The 19,523-nt window shown below is 41.1% G+C and overlaps 1 protein-coding gene across 1 annotated transcript in view; it reads left to right on the top strand.

The window, feature by feature from the left end:
• Positions 1-19,523, top strand: part of CFAP299 (cilia and flagella associated protein 299) — an 816,705-nt gene that overhangs the window by 41,711 nt on the left and 755,471 nt on the right. The window contains exon 2 of the mRNA XM_030190588.1: positions 3,556-3,686. Coding sequence (XP_030046448.1) covers positions 3,556-3,686 — 131 coding nt within the window. The remainder of the gene's footprint in view (positions 1-3,555; positions 3,687-19,523) is intronic.

Here is a 19,523-nt window from a genome sequence, read left to right as displayed (position 1 = left end):
CTCTTCAGCAGCAAACCACCACAAGTGCATGGATAACAACAATTCTCCTCTTGTCGCCTCGGCTGCCGTTCTCACGATCCAGCCTCCGCTCTACGTTTCAGCTCACCCCCCAGCTAAAATGCTTGCATCTTCTGGTGAATCAAAAAGTTGTGATGTACCATTTGTAAAAACTTTTAACCTCGCCGGTTACAACAAAGCAAACTGGACCTTGTGCTTATGTAGCTCTGCACAAACAGGAGCAAAAGCACATCTCATGTTCGAGACTCTAGCAGAGAAGTCATGGAAGCACAGGATTGACTTGTTCTCGTATTTTAGTGGGCTCATAGCTCTGTTGGCCTTCAGAATCTCTGCTTTATGTGCGTAATTCAGAATTTTAAGAATGACTACACGAGGCCTGAGCTCTGCTGACCTCCTGGTTTCCAGTCTATGGGCCCGTTCCACCCGCAAAGGCCCCGCTGCTGATTGCAAGTGCAGCTCAGATTCCAGCCAGGATTCCAGAAATTTTCTCAAATCTGATTCAGGGATAGATTCTGGTAAGCCGACCAACCGCAAATTCCCTCGCCTCGATTGGTTCTCAATATCATCAATCTTTTCTTCCAGCAATTTGAGTTTAGACTGAAAGTTTAGATTTGATGCAGTGAGCTGCTGAACTTGATCTTCCAGATCCAATACGCGCTGACAATATGCTGAGAACTCCCCACGCATCACCTCCAACTTCCCGTCCACACTGTCTAGTTTGTCGGTAATCACCTGTAGATTTTTATCCAGCGACACCTCAATGGCTTGTTTCACTTCAGACACGATCTCCGCCACCCATGCGGAGCTAACGCTAGAAGTTCCAGAGTCTCCTCCGGCCGCCATCTTGGATTCGCCTTACTGCATTTTGTCCCTCTCTTGGCGTTGCGCTTTAGCTGCCATTACCTTCTCCAAATACCTTGCTGCAGATCGAACTTTGACTCTCTGCTTCTTTACCTTCACTGTCACATTCAAGGGTTTAGTGAAAAAATCTTTTGGAGGTCAGTTTTAGGGGCGAGTCTTGGGAGCTCTTTCCACCGGCATCCGCTCTCTCAGTATGGCATCACTTGACCTCTCATTTATTTCACTTTTTGCAAGTGGGTCACTATCTTTTTTTTTTTTCCACTAACTGTGATTTACTTCAATAGATCAGATCTTTTTGTCACAGTGGATATCAGTTGGCTAGAGATAGCAGAAATCTCAACTATTTGGATCCACTGGCACAGTGGTGGGAGTCGGATCTCGTTGAAGATTTTTCAAGTAAACAATTACAGTTTGTTCTACAGGAGCTTTCTAGTGTCACCCCAAATGCTGCCCTGCAGGACATGCAATATAAAATTCTGCATAGAGTGTACATAACACGGCGGAGGGGGAGGGGGATGGGTCTTTGGGAGAATGACATATGCACTAAGTGTAAAGCATTTCAGGGTACCTATTTACATTCTTTCATGGAGTGTCCAGCTTTATCCCAATTGCGGTCCCACGCCTTGCATACAATTGAGCAGACATTGCAATGTTCTTTTAATTGGACATATCGAGGGCTGCTCCTGGGAGATGGGTTTCCTCTAAGACTGGGGGGTTTCAATGATGCACAATGTAGATTTGTGTTACTGTTCTCGTTAGTTAAAAAAATGTATTTTGCAATCCTGGGCAGATGAAATGGGACCATCTATTAAGGTCTGGCATACCGCTATGAGTGGCGGATTGGGCCCTTCGTCAGATTAAGACAGTGAGATCCTTACAAAAACAACAGTATTGTGACCTTTGGCAACGATATGTCAATCTACCTGCCCCTGGGGGGAGAACAGGAGAAGAGGGGATGTCCACTCTAATTTAGGACAGAAAAAAAGGGTTAGGTATAATCTGCTGGTTGTATAAAATTTTCTTTGTTTTTTGGCTTTATTTTATTTTATCATATCTTTGTTTTGTTTTATATAATTTTATTTTATTTTTCTGATTTGGGGAATATTGTAAAATCACTCAGGATGGAGTAGGTATATTACTGCCTGCCAGAACGCTTTGGGTATAGTTGAACTTGTATTTTTATGACTATGTTACTGATATGGTGTTGTATTTGGATGCCATATGTCCAGCTGTTTCTTTTTCTTCAGTTATTTCCTCTGTTCTGAGTTAAGAAAGATATATTTAAAAAAAAAAAAAGAAGCATGAACTACCTGATTTTTTGTAAATATCTTAAAACATGTTTCTTCAAAAAACTTTTCTACGAAGACCCAAACAGTAACTCCAAATCACTCATATAAATCTGAAAGTACTTATCAAATTACGCTTCACACTAGCCTTCAACCAATCCTTCTTATCACAGACAAGTGACTAGTCACCAATGGAACTAACCCACCTCACTGTAAATCTCAAGAAACACCCTACTCGCATCATTAGGAGCATGCAAAGAACTATCAACCCTCCTACACCCACAACAATAAATTTATTACAGATAGGGGCTCATTTTTAAAGCACTTACACTTACAAAGTTACATAGAGGCATATTTCAAAGCACTTTGGGAGGCTAAGTTCCATAGGTTTCTATGGAACTTTGGGAGGCTAAGTGCTTTGAAAATGAGCCTGAGAGGCTACTATCAGGCTCATTTTAAAGAGATAAACGTCCCAAAAGTGACATAAGTCTGCATTTAGACATTTATCTCACAAAAACGTCCAAATCAGTATTTTCAAAACCTCTTTTTAGACGTTTTTCTCTGACCTTTCTTGTTCTGATTTTGGATGTTTGACAAAAAATTTCCAAATTCAGACTTAGATATATCCAAAAATGCCCCTTGTGCATTTGACTTGCCCAAAGTCTCAAGGAGCAGCAGTGGGAATTGAACCCATGTTGCCAGGATCAAAGCCCGCTGCACTAACCATTAAGCCACTCCTCCTCTGTTTTGGATGTCTTGCATTTGGATGTCTTTTGTTCAAAAGTAGATCAGAAAAAAGGATGTCCAAATCACAAGACGTCCATAGCATTTTGGAACACAAAAGATAGACGTCTATCTTTTTCAAAAATGACCTTCTTTCCTGTTCAGAATTAAATTCTGATTTAGACGTTCTATCGAAAATGCCCCTCTATGTAACTTTGTAAGCCTAAGTGCTTTGAAAATACACCTCCACATGTAACAAATCTAATCAATGTAACTAATCATACATATTGTAAGCCACATTTAAACAATGTATATTGGAAAATGTGGGATATAAATGCCAAAATAAATAAAATAAAACATTTGGCCAGCCAATGTTCCTTTCCTCTCTATCTGGTGCCCAGGGGCTTTGGCCCCGTCTCACTCCCCCCTCAGTATACCACTAACTATAATGTTTTCCATCTTGTTTCTTTTATTTTGCTTTTGAAATAATCTGCTCAAGGTTATGTATTTGGCATAGCTATGCATCACTGGAGAAAAGAAGAAAATACTTCTTATTTTTGATTTGTAATCTAAAGTCTTTAATAAATGGCAGTATTTGTTTTGCTAAAAGTTCTTTCCTACAAACGGATTAAATGCAGTTGAGTAGACCCTCTCATTGTTCCTTTAGGATGAAGAACTTGCCCGCCAGCTGGTAGAGCTAGGCTACAGGGGAACTGGAGAGGTGCTTAAAAGAGAGGAATTTGAAGCAAGAAAAGCTGCTGCAGAGGCTTCAAGACTGTCACAGGGAACTCAACAAAAGTAGGTCCTGCTTCCTGTAGGGAACTGAATGGGTTGAGTAGATGTAATACTTCCTCACACATCACTGAGTTGAAGGATCTGTAATAAATGTGCTGTATTATATGTCCTGCAGCAGAAATATAACTTGCATACCAGTATTTTTTAACAAGGCTAGCCTAGCAAGATGTTGTTGACTTTTTGTCTATTCTGGATACACACTCATTAACAATTTGTGAATTGCACACCACTCACAAGAAATGTCATGTTTTACATTGGTTGTCAGTTTTCACTGGACCACTCAGAAGAGAAATTGATTGGACTCACATTCCTTGGTTGGATCATTTCTTCACTGAATTTACCCTTTCTGTGTCTTTGTCCACTCCCTCTTCTGTGTTAACTACTACACTTACTAGACCTAAAGTAAAACCAACTAATTTTTGTAATAAGGTTCTCTCCCAATTAGATCTTACCAATGTGTCAGATCATTTAGAAATTTGGAATAATGTCCTTTCCTTTGACAGTTGATACTCTTGAGGGACATTTTTGATCGTGCATCTAAGTTGGACTTTGGACATTTTGCACTAAACTTACCAAATCTGAATAGGAAATTATACCCATTTTCAAAAAGTAAAAAGTGCCTATTTTTCAAAAATAACGTTTCAAACAAGATTTGTGCTTTGTGCGTTTTTGTTTTTAGGCCATTTTTGGAAAAAACAAAAAACCCCACACATGTTAAAAACGCACAAAATCAAGCAATTGGGATGTAGGAGGGTCCAGCATTTTTAGTAGACTGGGCCCCCAGACATCCCTGGAGAGCAGTGGGACACCCTAGTGGCCATTGCTGTGGACTTCATATAAATGATCCCAGGTACACATCTCACCATTGTTCCCTTATCTTGTCTACTGAATCCTCCAAAACCCACTACCCCCAACTGTACACTATTTTAGTAGCCCTCATGGATGAAGAGGGCACCTATTTGTGGGTATAGTGGGTTTCTGGTGAGTTTTGGAGGGCTCATAGTTTCCACCACAAGTGTAATAGGTAGAGGGAGGTCCACCTATCTACAGTGCACTGCACCCACCACTACACTACTCCAGGGACGTGCATGCTACCCTAGTGGACCTGGCTACAACATCTGAGGTTGTCATAGAGTCTGCGGAGTACAATTTTTATTCACATTTTTTGGTGATTGGGGGGGGGGGGGGTCCACTGACCATTGGATGAGTAAGGAGGGGTCATTCCTGAATCTCTCCAGTGACCATTCTGGTTACTTAGAGCACCTTCTTGTGTTCTTATTCATTAGAAAAACAGATCTAGACCAAACGTTGAAGTTTTCAGCCTAGATGTTTTGGTTTTGTTCCATTTTGGCTGTAAAACGTTCAAGTGTTAGGCACGCCCTAATCCTGCCTTCAAAACATGCCTGACATTCCCCCTTGTGATTTGGATGCACTGCAGATGAAATACATAGATAGATGCCTGCAAAACAGGTTTTGAAAACTCCGATTTGGATGAGATGAAATCCATCCAAATGGTGCGTTATGACACTGTTTAGACGCTTTTCTCTTTTGAAATGAGCCCCTCTGTCTTCTTTAATTTTTAGGACGTCCAGTTAAGCATCAGGTCCCTTGGTATACTTAAATCTGTCGGAATTCAAGAAGTCATGGACGATTGGAACATCTATGGAGAAGAACCAAGAATTGTAGCTCTGAAACAGAATTGGGAAGGGTCTTTTAAGCGGTATAAGACCGCATTACAATTGGTGAAAAGTGTACATTATACTGCCCAGATAGAAGGCAGTATTTTAGATCAAAAGAAGCGGTTTTAGACGTTCCATCAGTTGTTAGGCACCAGTGTGAATAACGATAGTTTCCTTAGCGTCCCTCCGGACTGGCCCAGAATGTGACTGATGGGTTGTGCACGCTTTCCAGCAGGTGGAGACTGAGAAAAAAACTGTAACTCTAGCGAGCCAATAAGAGCCCTTGCCAGCTAGAAAGAGATCCAGTAATCTCAGGGTGGTGAGCCCTTCAGTCTCTGTATTTTTCTCTTCTGTACTTTATTTCTCTTTCTTGTAAAGGATTCTTCCTATAGCTGAATTAGTTCTGTGATCTTTAAAATAAACATAAAAAAAACTTTTTGAGTGAGGCAGAGGCCTGTGGGGGTCTCTTGGTGCTTGGGGGTGTTACACTCATTCCCTCCCCCCATATCCTCCCTGTTTTATTTGGTGCTGGGCTTTTTAATTATCTTACAGCTCACATTAAAAAAAAAGAGCAGTTTCCTCCAGCTCTTCAGGGGAAGAGCTTTGGAGGCAGGGAAAGGGAAATGGGACTTGATGTACCGCCTTTCTGAGGTTTTTGCAACTACATTCAAAGTGGTTTTACATATATTCAGGTATTTATTTTGTACCAGGGCAATGGAAGGTTAAGTGACTTGCCCAGAGGCACAAGGAGCTGCAGCGGGAGAGGCAGCTACTTGAAGAAAAAAAAAAAGGAAACGGAGCCGAGTTTTGTTTCGTTTAAAGAGCAGGGCAGCTCCTACGTTGTGTTTCCCGAGTTCTTTTGGCCTTTCATCGGGGTTTGAACAGCTGACAGCTATGTCAGAAAAGCTTCGCTGTTGCACCGTCTGTCAGCGGCGGGGGCTTGGCACGAGCGGGGATTGTAAATTCTGCATGACTGCAGAGGTTTTTGTAGAGCAGGGTGCAGGGGCAGTGAAATCATCTGCGCCATTGGCGGGGGAGGGGGCGAGTTCTGATTCGGCGTTTTACCTGCGGTTGCCTCTCCCTCACTCCCGGTTCCAGTTTTGGTGGAAGCGCCACCATTTTGAATGCCTCGCTGAGTGCTGTGCCCCGGGCTTCGCTGAGTACTGCGCCTCTGCTCCTTCTCAGACTCCGTTTCTTCAGAGGATGCGTCTGATTTCCGCCTGAATTTGTGGTACAGATGTGCCAAGCATTCCTGCTACATAAAGCTGCTCCTGTGGACCCTCCATGGAAAAGAGCTCTGGAGGGCTCTTCTTGGCTGTTAAGCGGGTCAGGCACTCTGTGGAGGCAGATGAGGATTTTTCTCTTGCCCATGATCAGGAAATGCCATCTTTGGAAGAGGAGGCATGAATTCCTGAGGAGCAATTTTCTGAGGACCTTGAGCAGCCAGAAGATGGAGCACAGTCTCTTCCTGTGGGGGAGGATTCTTCAGTGGTAAGGATTTTTCATAAAGATGACCTTCAGGAGCTTATTTCTCAGGTTTCTTCTACTTTGCGTTTTGATGATCAGGATGTCCTAGTGGCGGAGCCCAGAAAGGTAGATTTGCTGGTTAAAGGTATTTGCAAGGCAGGTAGATCTTTCCCTATGCATCAGGATATAGGGATATTATTCAGGCTCAGTGGGAGGTTCTTGATCTGCTTTTCGACTCGCTAGATCTATGGTCAGGCTTTATCCGGTCCCTGACTCGGGTAAAGAGCTTTTGCGTCTCCCAGTAGTAGATGCGGTAGTGTCCGCGGTTACCAAGCGGAACGCTGTGCCCGTGGACGGTGGAACGGTTTTGCAAGATACCCAGGATCGCCGGTATTGAATCCTTGCTGAAGAATTCTTTTATGTTTCTGCTCTGGCAGTACAAGCTGCGATTTGTGGGTCCTTATTAGCAGGGCTTGTTTTCGCTGGTCAGAAGAGTTTTGGACTGTGCTTCGGATGATCTTTCAGCCATGGATGCTGAAGTGGCAAAGATAGAAATGGGCTTGGCTTTTCTGGCAGATGTTCTTTATGATTTCCGTCATGGCCCGTTGGTCTCTTTGGCTGCGTGGCTGGTCGGCGGATGCGGCTTCTAAGTCCAAGCTTAGTAAATTTCCCTTTAAAGGTTCCTTTCTGTTTGGTGAGGAATTAGACAAGCTGGTGCATAGCCTGGGTGAGGCTAAGGTTCCTAGATTGCCTGAGGATCGTCCCAGAGGGTCTGGGCATGCAATGTTTCCGGTCATGGTAGAAGCCATGATTTTTGTCGTTATAGGCCGGGCAGAGTTTTTACAATTCAACGCTCCAGGTTTTTCCAAAGGACTCAGTCCTTTCGGGGAGGTTGTAGAGGAAGTCGAGAGGCAGGGAATTCCTTTCCGTCCTCCTCCCCGTCCTCAACAATGAAGGTTTGCGGGCCCAGCCTCTAGTCCAGATAGGTGCTCGGTTGGCACAATTTCAGGGGAGGTGGGCCCAGCTTACTTCAGACCGGTGGGTACTAGAGGTTATTCGAGACGGGTACTTAGAATTTGCTCATCCTTTATCAGACATTTTCCTACATCAAGATCGGAGCCATCAGGGATACTCTTCGCAGACTTCTGGATCTGCGAGCAATTTGTTAGTACTATTTAAGTTATCTTTAAAATCCAGCATGGTGCTGAAAGATTGGAGGGTGGCCAATGTAACGCCAGTTTTTAAAAAGGGTTCCAGAGGTGATCTGGAAAATTATAGACCGGTGAGCCTGACGTCTGTGCCGGGCAAAATAGTGAGGACTATTATTTATAAAGAACAAAATTATAGATCACATACATAAGCATGAATTAATAAGACAAAGCCAACATGGATTTAGTCAAGAGAAATCTTGCTTCACCAATCTACTATATTTCTTGATAAGGTGAATAAACACATGGATAAAGGTGAGCCGGCTGACGTATATCTGGATTTTCAAAAGGCATTTGAGAAAGTACCTCATGAAAGAGTTCAGAGGAAATAAAGTCATGGGATAGGAGGTAATGTCCTATTATGGAATAAGAACTGGTTAAAAGATAGAAAACAAAGAGTGGGATTAAATGGTTAATATTCTCAATGGAGACGGGTAGATAGTGGGGTTCCCCAGAGGTGTGTTGGGACCGCTGCTTTTTTACATATTTATAAATGATCTAGAGATGGGAATAACTAGTGAGGTAATTAAATTTGCTGATGACACAAATTATTCAAAGTTGTTAAATTGCAAGAGTATTACAAAAACTTGCAAGAGGACCTTATGAAACTGGGCAAGTGCAAAGTGGGAAAGAGGAACCCAAACTATAGCTATGTGATGCAAGGTTCCACATTAGGAGTCACCGCCCAAGAAAAGGATCTAGGTGTCCTCATTGATGGTACGTTGAAACCCTCTGCTCAGTGTGCAGCGGTGGCTAAGAAAGCAAATAGAATATTAGGAATTATTAGGAATGGAAAAAATTGTAACAGTCTCCCCCCCTTGCTCAACCTTGGACTGATCACTCTTTTATTAGTTTTCATCTTACTCTCCCTAGAGTTGCTTCCCCCACCCCCCACCAAGATATACTCATGATCTCAGTAATCACACCAAAGATAAATTCAGTGATAATTTTTCTTATGATTCTGAACTTTTCTGCCCTGCCCTTACACTAACATACCTCTGCATGGGATACTGAATTAAAATTTCTATATAATAACTAGTTCCTTTAAGGCCTATCTTTGCATATACATTTAGAAAATAAAAGTTGTATGGTTCAATTTTGATCTTTTATTAAAAAGACAAGTACATCACTGTGAAAGATTCTGGTGTAGATCTCTTTCAACCTTACATAAGGTACATAAGTATTACCATACTGGAAAGACCAAAGGGGTCCATCAAGCCCAGCATCCTGTTTCCAGCAGTGGCCAATCCAGGTCACAAATACCTGGCAATATCCCAAAAAGTACAAAACATTCTATACTGCTTATCTGAGGAACAGTGGATTTTCCCCAAGTCCATTTAATAATGGTCTACGGACTTTTTCTTTAGGAAGCCATCCAAACCTGTTTAAACTAAACTAAGCTAACCGCATTTACCACATTCTCTGGCAACGAATTCCAGAGTTTAATTACACGTTGAGTGAAGAAAAAGTTTCTTTAATTCGTTTTAAATTTACTACACTGTAGCTTCATCGCATGCCCCCTAGTTGTAGTATTTTTGGAAAAGCGTAAACGACGCTTCACATCTACCCGTTCCACTCCACCATTATTTATAGACCTCTATCATATCTCCCCTCAGCCACCTTTTCTCCAAGCTGAAGAGCCCTAGCCGCTTTAGCCTTTCCTCATAGGGAAGTCGTCCCATCCCCTTTATCATTTTCGTCGCCCTTCTCTGCACCTTTTCTATTCCACTATATCTTTTTTTTGAGACATGGCGACCAGAATTGAACACAATATTCGAGGTGGTGGTCGCACATGGTGCGATACAAAGACATTATAATATCCTCAGTTTTGTTTTCCATTCCTTCCTAATAATACCTACATTCTATTTGCTTTCTTAGCCGCAGCAGCACACTGAGCAGAAGGTTTGAAACGTATCACCAACGACGACACCTCTTTCCCACATGCATCACTTGCACTTGCTCACATTAAATGTCATCTGCCATTTAGACTTCCCATTTTCCCAGTCTCGTAAGGTCCACTTGTAATTTTTCAGAATCCTCCTGTGATTTAACGATTTTGAATAACTGTGTGTTCAGCAAATTTAATTACCTCACTAGTTCTCCCATCTCTAGGTCATTTATAAATATGGTAAAAAGCAGCGGTCCCAGCAGACCCCTGGGGAACCCACTAACTAACCTTCTCCATTGAGAATACTGACTATTTAACCCTACTCTCTGTTTTTTAACTTTTAACCAGTTTTTATCCACAATTGAACACTACTTCCTATCCCATGACTCTCCAATTTCCTCTGGAGTCTTTCATGGAGTACTTTGTCAAACGCCTTCTAAAAATCCAGATACACAATCAAGCTCATTTTCCAAAGCACTTAGCCTCCCAAAGTTCCATAGAAACCTATGGAACTTAGCCTCCCAAAGTGCTTTGAAAAATATGCCTCAATATCAACTGGCTCACCTTTATCCACATGTTTGTTCAATCCCTTCAAAGAAATGTAGTAGATTGGTGAGGCAAGATTTCTCTCTTCACTAAATCCATGTTGATTTTGTCAAATTAATCCATGCTTTTGAATATGCTCTGTAATTTTGTTCTTTATAATAGCTCTACCATTTTGCCCGACATCAACGTCAGACTCACTGGTCTATAATTCCCGGATCTTCTCTGGAACCTTTAAAAAAATCGGTGTTACATTGGCCACCCTCCGATCTTCCGGTACCACGCTCGATTTTAAGGATAAATTACATATTACTAACAATAACCCCACAGTTCATTTTCAGTTCTATCAGTACTCTGGGATGAATACCATCTGGTCCAGGAGATTTGCTACTCTTCAGTTTGTAGAACTGCCCCATTACATCCTTCGGGTTTACAGAGAATTCATTAAGTTTCTCCGACTTGTCAGCTTCGATACCATTTCTGGCACCGGTATCCCACCCAAATCTTCCTCGGTGAAGACCGAAGCAAAGAATTCATTTAATCTCTCCGCTACGACTTTGTCTTCCCTGATCACCCCATTTTACTCCTTGGTCATGTAGTTATCCAACCGATTCTTTTGCCGGCTTCCTGCTTTAATATACCTAAAAAAAATTTTACTGTGTGTTTTTGCCTCCAATGCAATCTTTTTTTTTAAGTCCCTCTTAGCCTTCCTTATCAGTGCTTTGCATTGATTTGACATTCCTTATGCTGTGTCTTATTATTTTCAGTCAGTTCCTTCTTCCATTTTCTGAAGGATTTTTCTTTTAGCTCTAATAACTTCCTTCACCTCACTATTTAACCACGCCGGCTGTCGTTTGGTCTTCCGTCCTCCTTTTTTAATACGCGGAATATATTTGGCCTGGGCTTCCAGGATGGTGTTTTTGAACAGCATCCACGCCTGATGTAAATTTTTGGACCCTCGCAGCCACTCCTCTAATTTGTTTTTTTTCCCCCCACCGTTCTTCTGATTTATCATAGTCTCCTTTTTTAAAGTTAAACGCTAACGTATTTGATTTCCTATATATACTTCAAAGCTAACATAAAACCCAATGATATTATAATCACTGTTATCAAGCGGCGCCCCAGCACCATTACCTCCCGCACCAGATCATGCGCTCCACTAAGGACTAGGTCTAGAATTTTTCCTTCTCTCGTCGGCTCCTCTACCTTCTACAGCTGATATCAGATCAACACTTACTGCCATCTTAACAACTGACGCTTCACCACTTGACCATTTCCATTCACAGTATGTGAAAAAATTTGACATACTCATCACCTCCTCTACACTCTGTTCTTTCCAGTAGTTTAAAGCTTGGTTTAGTTCCCGTGGAATGGAAATCAGCTTGCATTTTACCCAAACAGAAAAAACAAAGACTTCATCCTTCTGTTATTTATAATTATGGAACTATCTCACAACTGCCTTTTGTCTTGAAAATTGCAGAAAATCTAGTCCTACAGCAATTATTGAACTTCTTAAAGAAATCTAATTCATTACACCCTCACCAGACCAGTATCAGGAAGGCACATAGCACCGAAACACCTCTGCTAGGTCTCACCACTACAGTACATCATTACTTAGACAAAGATAAAACAATTCTTCTTCTCACTCTAGGTTTATCTGTGGTGTTTGATTTCGTTGATCATTCTATCTTACTATACTGTCTTTTGGACTTGGGCATCTCTGGTATAGTCCTTTTTTAATTTAATAATTTAAAAAGTAAAGTACAATAATAACTTATAAGAAACCAAAATAGCCGTCGTCAAGGGAGAAGGAGTGAAAAGGAAAGTATAATAAGAAACGTATATCACCAATTATACATTATTCTTGGAATATTCTACAAGACGATCTAACAAACATCATTCACCTATGATAACATAATTTAGCTTCCTTATCTGTCAAGAGCTTCTCTAGCTGATTTGGTTCATAAAAACGTAACTAATATTAAAAAAGGTAATTAAACACTTTAAAGGAAATTCTTTTAAAAGTAGCTCCTAGGGCCACACCCTACCATTAATTTGCAAAAACTGCCTACATGTAAGTTTTGTAGTCCTAGAAACATCTGGAAATACTTGCAACTTCCTTCCACAAAATACGTAATCTTCTTCTTGAAGTAGTTTTTCAAAACTAAAATTGTTTCAAGCTCAGAGGTAAATGATACAAGTAGAGTAAAACACTCACAAAAGTTGTTGAGTTGTTTCTAAAAAAGCTGTTAAATCTGAAATCACATTTCAATTAACAGACAACTCCTGCACCCCTTCAACTTGATTTACCTTAAGAACCTTCTTTGGCAGGTGAAAAAGATAACTTATTATCAATCAATGCACCCAGATATTTGAACTATTCCACCACTGGCAAAGATCATCCAAACAGCATCACAGAAGAACTCGGTTCTCCATGACCACCATATATCCAACAAACCATAGTCTTCTCCACACTTAAGACCAACTTATTCATAACCAACCACATTTCTACTGCTTCTAAACCATTCTGCAAGCCCACTAAATTAGGGCTCAATTTCTTAACCCCCCATATCAACAGGAGGTCATCCACATACCATCCACACCTAACCTACTTAACCGTTGTAATAATAACTCATGATCCACCATTCGAAGGAGGAGGCAAGAGCCAAAGAGGTCATTAAAGCCTGATCACCCAAGTCCAATCTACCTCTCAATTCATTGATCAATTCCACCAATGTAATCTTTGTACTGTACCCCACACAGTACACAGTTTGCCTCGGATTCAAGTCAAAAACAGAAATAAAATCAGCCGAATGTTCTAGCCACCACCCGCTCTGTTATTTTCACCGATCAAGTAAAGTTGGATATCAGCCCGTAATGCTCAGGTTTTAATAGATCCAATTGTATTACTTTCAATACTGGTCAAACAGTAGCATGCTTCCAGTCTCTGTGCATGATACCCATTGATGAACTCTGATTCACCATTGCTAATACTAATGGCAAAAGACCATAAATCGGCAATAATAACCACTTAGGAGGGATAACATCCAGTGCTGACATTGATTTCCTCACCTTCCTCATAACCTTCTCCAACTTCTTCATTGGCACCAACTGAAATTCCTGCCAGGGAGTATGAGTACTCTCATCTCACCACTCTCTATCATCAAAACCATTTAAAATCATTTACTAATCCACCTCCATCCAAGGTCAGGAGTCGCAAATTTTCCACCTTGGAGCTAAAATTCTCTGCCACACATTCCACCACATTTGGCAATATCACTTGACCCACAGACTGAGTATCCGTCAGAGTAGCCATAACTGAAAGCATCCACCTTGATGGACAATCATCCTCCTTAATCAACTTTGAAAAATACTGTTGCTTAGCCTGACAAACCACCTTTCTATAATACCACTGTGCCTGACGACACTGCTTTTTTAACTCTGGTGTTCTATGCTTTACCCAAAGCTGTTCGAATTTCCCCATCTGTCTCTTCAAAAGACTCAAACCCACATGGTACAGAGAAGGGTGACCATAATGATTTAGGAGATGAAATGTCCCAAGTGAGAAAAGGCAAAGAGGTTAGGGCTGTTTAGCTTGGAGAATTAAACCAAGACAAGGCTGAGGGGTGATATGATAGAGATCAATAAAATCCCGTGTGGAGTGGAATTGGGTAGGCATGAATTGATCTATTTACACTTTCAGAATTACATAGTAGTACATATAAAACAAATTAGAGAAAATAGTTTTTCATTCAACGCATAGCTAAGCCTGGAACTCATTGCCAAAGGATGCGGTAAAAGCAGTTAGTGTAGCTGGATTTAAAAATGGTTTGAACAAATTTCTTGAATCGAAATCTATAAACTATTATTAAAATAGACCTGGGGAAAGCCTTCTTATCCCTGAAGGTACATAGCATGCAATGTTGCTAAATTTTAGGATTCTGCCAAGTACTTGTGACCTAGATTGGCCACAGTTGCTAGAAGGGCACTTGGTCTGATGCAGTATAGCAAGTTTTATATTGTTATGTAATTTTGAGTTAGATGTTTTATTTAGTGCCAGTGTTTGACAGAAGGGAGAGGCCATATTTGTTGTTTCTTAAGACCAGTTTCTGGTACAATAAAGATAAATGACAGCCTTTAGTTCAATATATATATAAAAAAAAACATGCTAAGGAGTCAATGTACTACTGCGAATGGATGGGCCATTCATCTCTTTATCTGCCGTCATCTATTGTGTTACTACATTAGCCTTTAATGTCAGCCATGGCATTTAAATCATTCATGGTGGCAGCTGAGCAGGGCAATAAAATGAGAGAGCAAGGGGGTGTAGAGATATGCAGCTGCTCTCTGCATAGCTAAATGGTTTAATTTCTGGCCTAGAGACCTAGATTAAATTGCTTAGCTGTACAGATAATAGCTGACTATCACTGGCTATATATATAGTTGGGTGGAATGCCCATGCTTTGCCCTCTGCACTATGTAGATAGTGCTGGGGCAGTAATTTCAGTGAAATATAAAGGGCAATTCTATAACATGGTGCCTGGTAGGATCCTATTCTATAAAGGAAAATAGCGCCTACTCTTCTTTATAGAATACTGCACTGACTGGATATATACACACCTAGAAGTTATGCATGAGTACTTATGCTAGCCATAAAGCTGGTGTAACTGCAGCTGCCTAAATAGTGAAGATAAGCATATATTTTATAGTATTCTATATTATATAAGTTTGTATATACAGAATAGTTTGTAGGTGAAATATAGACGTGTATGCTTATGTGTGTATATTCTAAACATTTATATATGTAATGCACGCATAAATGATAATGCCTATTTTATAGAAATGTCCCCTATTCTCCTCATTCTGTAACACGTTAAATGTGTGTGCCATTTGTGTGCACAGATTATAGAATACTAGCACTTATGCATGAATCTGTAACATTCAATCACATAAGTGCTAGTTGGGCATTAAGGGTATCCTATGATCTTAACACACAACTTGCATAGCACACAAATGCAAAGGGGCATTCATGTGGGAGAGGCATGGGTATGGCGTCCCCCACAATTATGTACATATGTTAGATAATAGTGCCATTTATGCACATGGTACAACTGAGTATGCCTAAATATTGGCACATAAATGCCAACTTAACAATGTCGCTAGTATTCTATAATGAGATCTGGGTGCCCAGATCTCATTATAGAATTCATGCTCAGTACTGAAGATTCATAGAGTAATTATACATATGTTATTTTAAATATTGGCATGTGCATTTCTTCATTGATATCTGTGAAAAAAACTTTCATTCCTGTTCACATAACAGTACATGAAGTTCCTTTATGTAATATGAATTAAAAATCCCACTCAAATACTATCATTACTTTCCTTAATATGTTTGTATTTAATATTTTCTTTTGTTGTAAATGGTTTACATTTTTAAAAAATCTGAAAGAACAAAGCCTACTAGTTTCTAAGAGAGCCTTTTCAGAAAGAGAATAGTATGAAGTTTCCAATTACTAATAGAGCCAGCTTGATTCTAAGGTCTACATTTATTTTCTAATATGTTACTAGCATTTTTCGTTTTCAAGCCGTATAAATGATTTTGGCCAGTGAGCTACTTAAAATATTTCATGCTTAAGTGCACAGATATGAAATGTTGATAGAGTGAAATTAGGTTAACATTTATTTGCATGATCAAATTTTGTGCCAATTATTAAACAAGTGAAACTTCTACAAATGAACCATGCGTACTGTATCAAAGGTACCATCATGCAGGACAAATAGGATTCCGTTGTTGCTTTGGAAGTGATTTCATTATATATCATCAAAATAGTTTGTTTTTCAATAAAGTTAAGTTGCTTCATAAAGCATACTCAGCTTTTCTGCTTGCCCCCCCCTCCAGTGCCAGGAAATCTGTTCTGTACTGCATAAAGAGGTAGGAATAATGTTTAGAATCAAATGTTAAGCCACCCTTTTATTGCACTACAAAAAAAATACAGGCTTTTATTTCCTTTTTTCTATATGATATGCTTGGAAAATTGTAATCTGGTGGCAATATTGAAAACCCAGCTTACTCCTTTTTTTTCTCATATGCAGGTTTTTTTTTTCTTTATACAGTTTATAATCCTGGGGAAATGCTTTGTCAAAAAAGATTTAAATTCTGCACAAAAATTTGGAAGTTCTGCAAAATTAAATATGTTTTCAGAATTGTTTTGTTCAGAATTCCAATATCACAAGGCTTGGCTCCTCCTTACCCCAGACTTAACACCCCTCAACTTTCTCTTCTATCAGACTTGACCTTTCCCAGTGATCTCACGCTTCAGGTTTCAACCACCCCAACTGTCTCCCTGATTTGAACTGCATGGTACATTCTTAATTCTGGGCAACAGAGGAGGTGCTGCTCTCCTCCTCCTCTTTGGGAAAGAAAGCCAGCAAATCAATATCACAACAAAAAGATTTTATTGAAGATACCGTGTATGAACAAATTGCCCGACACAGGTCGTGTTTCGCCCACCTAGGGCTGCGTCAGGGGCTAATTTGAAACCTTCGTAAAGGGGCAAATATGGTGCATAAAAGTCAAGAAAAAAACCAGCTCAAACGGGAATCCTGTGGTCTCTAGCGTACACAAATGGACACACCATTATTGAAGCTGGTTTTTCCAGCTTAACCCCTGACGCAGCCCTAGGTGGGCGAAACACGGCCTGTGTTGGGCGATTTGTTCATACACGGTATCTTCAATAAAATCTTTTTGTTGTGATATTGATCTGCTGGCTTTCTTTCCCATATTGGATTTTGCAGATCGTTTGCCTTGTTGTTTTTTGGGCTCCTCCTCCTCTTGCCATTTGATTGGGAGGGCACAGTGAGTACAGAAACATACAAGCTACCACTGATTCTGATTCATTGCCACTGATTCTGATTCATTGTCCAAAGAAGATACCCCTAATTGGTGCTTCCCCGGGCCCAGTCATGACCCTTCTTGATAAAAGAGGAGGCTTTGTAGCTGTGAAGGACAACAAAACATTCTTTGTTATTTTTAATCACATCCTGTCCGTATCTGTATTGGTAGCATCAGGAGCTGTATGCTGATGGTGTTCCCTGTGTGGGAGTTCTCACCCATATTCCTGCCAGTGGGAATGCTGTTTCAATATCACATTTTTCAGTAGCAAGAGACAGGCAAATTCTGCAGGACTCCAGAGGACCTGCCTGTCCCTGGCAAATAAAACATAATATTGGAGCACTACTTCCACTGGCAGCAACGCGATTGAAGGACTCTCACACAGCTGAGAGGGAACATTGGATGCTGGGAATATATTGGCACTGAGATTGTATAACTCTTGATATTGAGCATCCTTCATTGCACATACCAATTCCGGCCCAAAGAAGAGGTAACATTTGTCCTTTTTCAATCAACGCCAAGGGCCAAGCATTGTGCCTCATTGGAGTGCAGTGTCAAGAGCACTGAGGTGCCATATTTTCTAGTACTTTTGAAGTGATTTCTTATCAAGGACTACTCACCAGTGACTTGGAGTAGCAACAGCCTCCAAGGCCCCAAGGTCAGGCCACCAAAACTCCACAGATGATATAGAAGAGTATGACCACCCCTACTTTTCTTCCCATGCCTTTATTGTTGTCAGTCTTTGAGGAAGGGTTCAATAAGAAATCAATGAGTGCCTGGAATGTCTCCTTGCTTGATGTGATACCTTGGCTTTGGTAACATCAATGTCAATGGAAAGACTGGTCCAGATGGTACTCGAGATTCATACACTGCTTGAAGAAAATTCATCAATGTTGAGACATTGAAAGCCATAGATTCAATGTTTGCTGTACTGGTATGGATCTCAGTGTGTCAGAGAAGGAAACTAGCATCGAAGATCATTGATGTATGGATATTCTCAATTGAGGCTTGCTTTCACTAAAGTTCGGAAGTCTAACCTGGTACAGATCCAGACTCCTCTACAGGAGTTCCTCTGAGTTTGATTTTCAGCATTCCTTGGAAGCTCTTCTACTGAGGAATTCTTCCTTCATTGATTTTTTTGGGGGGAAATGGCAGAATCCATTCCATTTAAGTTAGAGATGGAAAAGGAATTCGGAGCAGAAACGTTGGATAGCCTCCAATTCCTTGACCCTCCCAAGGAAGCTGTGATAGTGCTTCTTCACAGAATCCTCAAAGATGTTTAGACTTCACTGTGGGAGTGTCGCGTTCTCGAGGGCCCTTTGCATTCTGTCAGGTCCTTGAGGCAGAACCGGGAATCGTGAGCCCTTGGACCCCTGCCGAGGAGCGGCAGAGGCAGGCAAGACCACCCTGGAACTGGACATACGGAAGGACAGGACTGGAACTCTGGATTGGAAGCAGGCAACAGGAACCGCTTCACCTGCACTTAGCCACCATTCCGCTGAGCTCCAGCGTGCGGGTGGCGGCAGGGCTTGCAGGACAAGGCCGGAACTGGAGATCCAGAGGACCCACCCTGGGTCTAGGAAACACGAGGAAGCAATACTAAATACTAGACTGCACTGAGTGCTGCACACAGCCGCTAAGCCAGAAACACAAGACAGACTATGAAGACAAGACGTACAAAGGCTTAGCAGGAGCAAGGACTAGGGCATACATGCAAGCTAGGCAGAACGGGGATCAGGGAATACTCACAGGGTAAACCCACTAGCTAGGTAGAGGCAGGATTCAGGATAAACACCCAGGAAATACACACTAGCTAGACAGAGACAGGATTCAGGATATACAAGCAGGATTCAGGATATACACTCAGGATATACGTTAGCTAGGCAGAGCGGGAAACCGGGTAAACACTAGCTAAGCAGAAACAGGATTCAGGATAGACACTCAGGACATACTCTAGCTAGGCAGAGCGGGAAACCAGATAACACTAGCTAGGCAGAAACAGGATTCAGGATAGACACTCAGGATATACGCTAGCTAGGCAGAGCGGGAAATCGGATAACACTAGCTAAGCAGCAACAGGCTTAAGGGCATAGGCATAGTTTGTTTCATTTGGGGGGGCAAAGGATGGGGCGGAGCATATTAGCATATTCATTTGCATAT

Source organism: Microcaecilia unicolor, chromosome 2, assembly GCF_901765095.1.
Source record: "Microcaecilia unicolor chromosome 2, aMicUni1.1, whole genome shotgun sequence".
Lineage (NCBI taxonomy): Eukaryota > Metazoa > Chordata > Amphibia > Gymnophiona > Siphonopidae > Microcaecilia > Microcaecilia unicolor.
The sequence above is the reverse complement of the archived record's forward strand: the minus strand, read 5'-3'. Positions and strand labels throughout refer to the sequence as shown.